At 34.9% G+C, this 7,001-nt stretch overlaps 1 protein-coding gene across 1 annotated transcript; it reads left to right on the top strand.

Moving 5' to 3' along the window:
* The first annotated feature begins 490 nt into the window (after positions 1-490).
* On the top strand, positions 491-6,695 carry LOC111400666. Its single transcript, XM_023028060.1, has 4 exons — positions 491-1,900; positions 2,516-2,593; positions 4,243-4,324; positions 6,388-6,695. The coding sequence occupies exons 1-4, from the start codon at positions 491-493 to the stop codon at positions 6,693-6,695; spliced, it is 1,878 nt and encodes a 625-aa protein (XP_022883828.1).
* Positions 6,696-7,001: the final 306 nt, after the last annotated feature.

The following is a 7,001-nucleotide window of genomic DNA, read 5'->3' as shown; positions in this document are numbered from 1 at the left end:
ATCTCCTTCCCTTAGTTCCCTGTAAGTGTAAGCTCCGCCCCTGCCGTCTAGATTAGGCCGAAACTGAAGTCAGTGAAGTGCATCTCCTAGATTAGGCCGCAACTGAACCGCCGTCTGCCAGGTGCCACCGCACGGTCCGCACCAGCTGCCGCTTGTAAAGAAGGTAATTAATTCCGAATTTAGACGTTCTTCCAAATTCCAACTAAACTGCCGTGAGCCGTCTGCCAGTGCGAGTCTGCGAGATACAAAGATTATTTTTAATTTATGGCTGCTGTTGCCTAATTTTCATTTCTTCGATTTTGGCTGCTACCTAATTTTCATTTCTTCGATTTTTCATATTTTCATTGATTTAGTCATTCTCACTCAGTCACTCTGTCACACAAGGATAACTTGGTATGTGAATTTATGTTGTGAAATTGGATTGATAGTGTGAAATTGTGAATTAGATTGTGAAATAGTATAAATTGCATTGTGAATTTGTGATGTGTCAATGAAGGAGCAAATGTCTATTGTTTTACGTTATGTAGACAATAGTGGGCATGTCAATGAACGCTTCATAGGGATTGAACATGTTATAAGTACCACGGCTCTATCACTTAAGGCTGCAATTGATAAGGTATTTTCTAGATATAACTTGAGTATGTCTAGATTGAGAGGACAAGGTCATGATGGAGCAAGTAATATGCAAGGTAAGTTTAATGGTCTGAAAACACTCATTTTGAATGAGAGTCCATGTGCTTTTTACATTCATTGTTTTCCTCATCAACTCCAACTTGCGCTTGTGGCTGTGGTAAAGAAGAACATCCCTATTACTAACTTCTTTGGTGTGGTTGGGAACGTAATAAATACTATTGGAGCATCTTCCAAACGATGTCTTCTTCGAGAAAAACAATTAGACTTTATTTTTGAGGCATTGGAAAAATGTGAGATTTTAAGTGGACGGGGACTTAATCAAGAAACGACCCTTCAGCGCTCTGGTGATACACGATGGAGTTCACATTATAATTCTTTGGTCAGCTTGCTTGCCATGTTCTCTTCTGTTTTAGATGTACTTGTAATAATTATTGAAGATGAGTCTTGTTCTTGTGATCAAAGATCTGATGCAACAAATTTATTGGAGTTGATACAAAGATTTGATTTTGCATTTAATCTACAGTTGATGAGAAGTGTGTTGGGGATTTCAAATGAACTGTCAAAGGCATTGCAAAGAAAAGATCAAGATATTGTGAATGCAATGCAATTGGTGAGATTGTGCAAACGACGACTCCAAATAATGAGAGACGAAGGGTGGGACTCCTTTTTGGAAGAAGTATGTTCTTTTTGTCAAAAACATTATATTCATGTACCCAACATGGATGATATATTTGTACGCCTTGCAATTCGTGGTCGCCCTCAGTGTAATTCTCCAGAAATTACAAATTTACATCATTATCGAGTAGATTTGTTCTACTCTGTCATCGATTTACAATTTCAGGAATTGAATGATCGTTTCTCGGATGTAAATACAGAGTTACTCCTTTGTGTAGCTTGTTTATGCCCACAAGATTCATTTTCTTCTTTTGACAAGAAAAATTTGATTAGACTTGCTGAGCTTTATCCATTAGATTTCTCTGCAGTAGATGGTATTGTACTTAGCGATCAACTTGAGACTTATATTTTTGACATGCGCTTTAACAAAGAGTTTGAAGGGTTGAATGGCCTTGGTGATCTTGCGGAGAAGTTAGTTTTGACAAAGAAAGATAAGGTATATCCATTGGTTTACAGACTTTTAACTTTAGCATTGATTTTACCGGTTGCTACCACTACTGTGGAGAGAGTTTTTTCTGCAATGAGCATCGTAAAGAATATATTGTTCAATCGGATGGATGATCGGTGGATGAATGATAGCACTATTGTTTATGTAGAGAGAGATATATTTTTGAAGCTCGTTAATGAAGTTATTGTACGACGATATCAAAATATGAAAACTCGCAAGGAACAAGTTTAATATATAAATTATGTTATTTTTAGTGTTGTTGTAATATTGTTTTTTTTTTTATCATCATTAAATCTACGACCAAAATCTCGAAGTTCGGCGTCGAAAAATGATGCCCGCACTGAACATAAATCTTGGCTCCACCCCTGTTGGTCATATTATATATTTACAGTATTCTGAATACTATAATCAAAACCAGGTTTCTCTTTTGATAATCATACCTTTTAGGCTTTTCAATGAAGACGCAAGAGTAGAATCATAGAAACGTGGGAGCTGCAAAATTTTATTACCATTCAAAAAAAGGATGAAATAAAAAACAATCACACTTATGGTCTAAAACCGCAATTATTTGGGCAAAAAAATTTATCCTACATTTTCTTCTTCTTTAGCCTCTACAATGCTTTTTGAATTACTAGTTGACGCCATGAGAGAAAGTACATGTTAGAGTGCATTCGCAATCAAATATCTAAAAGGTTTCAATAATTTTTCATGAAAGATATGACAATTGTAGATTGATTGACATATAAACTTGATGTTCAGGATGACGATTGTACGAGCAGTCAAGTACACCGTGCAGAGCTCAAGGAAGTCGTGTTGCCATATGTAATTACTATACTGGTATATATATATATATATATATATTGTTTATACATATGGATTTAATAAGAATAATGTTGGAAAATATCGTGGATAAATATAGTAAGTTTTTTAAATTTTAATAGGGATGAATTTTGAATGAGATAGATATATAAGAATAGTGAATGAAAATAGTAACTGTCTTTTAACTTGACAAAATTCTAAACCTTGTATCAGTGTGAAATATAACATACTTCGTTAGGCAACTCCCTCTCTCTCTCTCTCCACGTTATAGTATATGTTTATCATCACAATGTTTGGAACAAAATTTTATTTTTTCTAAATCATTGTAGTAAAACATTGAATCAAATTATGAAAGTTTCATGCTTTTGAATTTGATCTTCGTTCGACATTCAAGATAGAAGATTCCAGTCACCTATAGACGTACCGTCGGTGTTCAGTCTTCTTCTTTTTAGAGAAAACAGGCATAATAGTTTAGATTTGTTTGGTTGTAATATACACTAGTGAATATACATATATAAATTTGTTGGCCTCATAAATCTCTTTGACTCTATCGTAAACAAGACTCGTACCATGTCTCTATCAATTTATATGTTACTTGTACATTAAGGGTCAGTTTGACATGGCTTTTGCTTTTGTTTTCATTTCTTATAGAATAGCTTTTGAATGAAGCAGTCATAATTTTTATTTGAAAACTAATTTTAAAAACACTTCCTATTCCAAAAGTGCTTTTAGATGAAACCATATTGGATCAACTTATTTTAAAAGCTCTTCTAACTAAAAGCAGCACTTCAAAAGCCATGCCATATGGGTCCAAAAACTGCTCTTTGGTCTAAAGAGCTCATTTTGACTTTTCAAAAGCCATACTAATCTGACCATAAGACAAGAACTATTAGCACAAAGATCATCAAGCTGAAAAAGGGTAAGTGATAATTAGAATAGTGATCTATCAGTTGTCAATGCAAAGAATATATGGGATTAAATGTCGTAGAGACAAGCTAGTAGATATTTGGTTAAAGTTTAAAGGATTGCATACTTTTACATTACCCGTGCATGCATTTATAGGAATTTCTCATTGGGAAACAAGAATTGGGAGGTGCAAGGCTTTTCACTTGTAGTATTTTTATCAACTGATTCAACTTGCTGACTCCTTGTTGAGTTATAATATATTTTCTTTCATAAGTTTATTTCCTTGTGCAAATAGGCTTCCTTGTAGAAATTGATTTGATTAAATCTATCATGATCTGAAGGGATTTACTCATTGGTTTTAAAGGCTAGACAAAATAATTTCATTATCCAATACTTCCTACCTAAAGCATGACAAAGACAAGACTCGAACGTTACCATCACCTTCGCTTGTTAGCAACCTGATGGCCACACAACTCTCTAGAGGCTCATGGGCACTCTCAATTTAATCGAGGGTATGGAGGCAAACATTATTTCCAATTTAAAATGATTCACGAAGAGACGCCACATGTGCTGGAACCATCCGACTCAATGACTCATTATATATGTTACATTAAATGCGGAAGAGTTGGTTAACTCCTCATCCAAGTCCACCACCGATAGAACTTGTGGATTGCAAATGAAGGCCTAAGTTCTAGAATCGCCTTGTGAGGACCCGCTCCAATGTCTTTCATTTTCTGCTTTTCTACTTTAAAACCTTGAAGTGTAGGGACCACACGCATTATCCTCCTGATGACCTAGACTTCAATGGCGGCTCCCATCTAGTGGGAGACCACTACGAGCCTTGTATTTTCTATAGCATTCGAAGACGATGACAAAGAAGGGACTTTGCCCCATATCTCTAGGTTAGAACGTTCCTCGTTAACCGTTAGGTTTTAGGATTGTGAGTTTTCAAATTCATTTTGTACCGGAGCAAAAGTGACAGATTTATGGTGTTTTCATCGAAAGAATTTCGTAGTAATAGATTTAAGGAAATGTAGATAAACCCAAAAATGAAGGAAAAATAAGAGGAAAGGAGGAACTCGAAGATGAAAGAAAATATCATACCTAGTCACAAACGAGAACCTTGCCACAAAAGGTTCACAAGTTGTCTCCGAAGAAAGACAATGGAAATACTATATTATATGTTTGCATCCGTCATAATATAGTTAGGTCACATGTGAAGATATGTTTAATCCTACTTGAGAGAGAAATTATTAAATAATTTACTAACATTGATATTCATAATTGAAATGTGTTGTCCAATTATAAAGTTTAGGACTTAAAATGATAGATATAAGAGGATTCGGGATCCTAGTGCATCTTTTATTGTTATATTTTCATCAAACTTGCATTCATTACAATTTTGCATTGATTTTAGTTAAGTCTTGTATTCATAAGTAGATTATTTGATTAAGATTTATTTATATAAAAATCAGCAATTTTTATAGCCTTGATTAAGCTAATTTAATTCGAACTTGAACCAGTATAATTTATGTGGATATGATACTTGGTCTCAAAATACATTTTACTACTTTTTAACGATTCGTGCACTTGCAGTATTTCAAATGAAATCATATATTTTTGCAACAATTTAGCATAAAGTTCATCTCTTGTAGCCGATCAAGAACCTTCCTTACATGTTGCACATGTTCCTCCTAGGTCTATTATAGATTACAATGTCATTCAAGTACGCTACCATAAAGTCATCCAAAACCCCACGAAGTACCTAGTTCATCATTGTTCAAAACATCACGGGAGCTTTTTTTTAGGCCAAAAGGCATGACCTTGAATTCAAAGGCTCTATATCTAGTTACAATGATAGTCTTTGCTTCATCTCCTTCTTTGATCCGAACTTACCAATATTCGAATCAAAGATTAATTTTTGTATAATACTTTGCCCTTCTCAGTCGGTCAAAGCAATCAGCCCCAAGCGGAATAGGATAATTGTTCTTCATGTAATTTTGTTCAAAGCTCAATAGTCATAACGTATGAGGAGAGAACCATAATCTCATTTTCCAACATTTCTCCCAATTGTTTACTAATCTTTTCAAGCTCAGGTTGAGATATTATGTAAGGTGCTCAGGCGAGAGGTTGGCACCTGAAATAAGCTCAATCTCCTTAGCGGCAATCTCTTTAGTTATTTATCAGGCATGATGTCCTTAAAATCCTAGATAAGCCTTCTGACAAGTTTCAAAATAGGATCAGTAGCCTCTTCAATTTCTCTAATCGAAGAGTGCACAAAAAAATAGTCCTTTCCTCTTGAAATCTTTACTAAGTTGTATGGATGAGATGTTTTTCTCATCGATCCTTCTAGCTTGTATGAGGGGGATAACACATGGCTTACTGTCCAACGTCATTATGTCTTCGTATCTGAAAAACACTCCAATCTGAGAACAAGTTTGAAATCATCCATCTGACCTATAGATAAATTAGTCTTTCCTTCAAATGGAGCCTTGATTAATATAGATTTGGCTACTCTCTCAATCGATTGAGTAGTTGAGTCATGTGGAAAATATAATTTTCCTAACTTAGGAAAAATTTGTGCAGTTACGTAATATTATGTAATCTTTATAATTGCTTGTTTTTAGGATAGTTATCACAATCCCTGTTTTCTAGGCATTAGATTTCTATATATCTTCTATTTTTGGGTAATTGTTCTTATTTTGCTAATTGAGTTCAGCTATATAAACTCTTGTAATAATGATAGTAAATCAATGCAATTCATATTTTCAATCTTTTATTCTTTGTCATGTATCAAAGCTTTGGGCTCGTTATTTTGGAAATTGTATTCTTTTTTCTTGTTCTTCCTTTTCACACCATAAATTAAACACTGTTTAATCACCCTTTATATTGAAGAACAATGACAGATACTTCAGCAACCAGCAATCCTTCGAAGGCTATAGTATTTGAAAGCAATAATCCTGTATCAACAGGAGAACTGCAAAACATTCAAGTAGCCTATAGGTTGAATGGGAAGAATTATCTAAAGTGGTTGTTACACCAAGATATCACTACAAAACTAGAAAATAAACAAGAAAAATATTACAAGAAAAATGGCAGAAGAACAAATCCTCAGCCGTTCACTGAAACTCGAACCAAACGGCATCTAGATGAAGGTCCTTTCATCTATGGGGCTCAGACTCAAGAAAATACAGGATTGTACCCGTCTGTATGACCCAAACCGATCGCCCCAAACCCTAAGGTTTTCCTCTATCAGATTAAAGGAAACCACAAGGGTAAATCACACACCAATCCCTCCAATACACTTAGTATTTAGTATCACAAAGAAAGAATCACTCAGATTTCAGATCCAATCAGAGATTGGATGGTCACGAAGAAGGAGGGTTTGGAAGGATCTCGAAGCCCATTTGTCATCACAACCCAGAAAGGTTATTGGTCATCACAGCCCAACAACCTCCACCTTGATGCCAATGGGATTTCTGAACACTTGCAACCCTCCTATTGACACCAAGTTTGTACC

This window comes from Olea europaea, chromosome 10, assembly GCF_002742605.1.
Source record: "Olea europaea var. sylvestris chromosome 10, O_europaea_v1, whole genome shotgun sequence".
NCBI classification, from domain to species: domain Eukaryota; kingdom Viridiplantae; phylum Streptophyta; class Magnoliopsida; order Lamiales; family Oleaceae; genus Olea; species Olea europaea.
Note: the sequence above shows the minus strand (reverse complement) of the source record. Positions and strands in the feature narration are given on the sequence as shown.

What these genes read in the sequence shown, in the direction of transcription:
- LOC111400666 (XM_023028060.1), top strand. Translation starts at nt 491, where the DNA reads ATGAAGGAGCAAATGTCTATTGTTTTACGTTATGTAGACAATAGTGGG. An exon ending in ATGATAGCACTATTGTTTAT is followed by an intron (nt 1,901 to 2,515) that starts GTAGAGAGAGAT and finishes CTTGATGTTCAG; the next exon opens with GATGACGATTGTACGAGCAG. An exon ending in GGGAGACCACTACGAGCCTT is followed by an intron (nt 4,325 to 6,387) that starts GTATTTTCTATA and finishes GAACAATGACAG; the next exon opens with ATACTTCAGCAACCAGCAAT.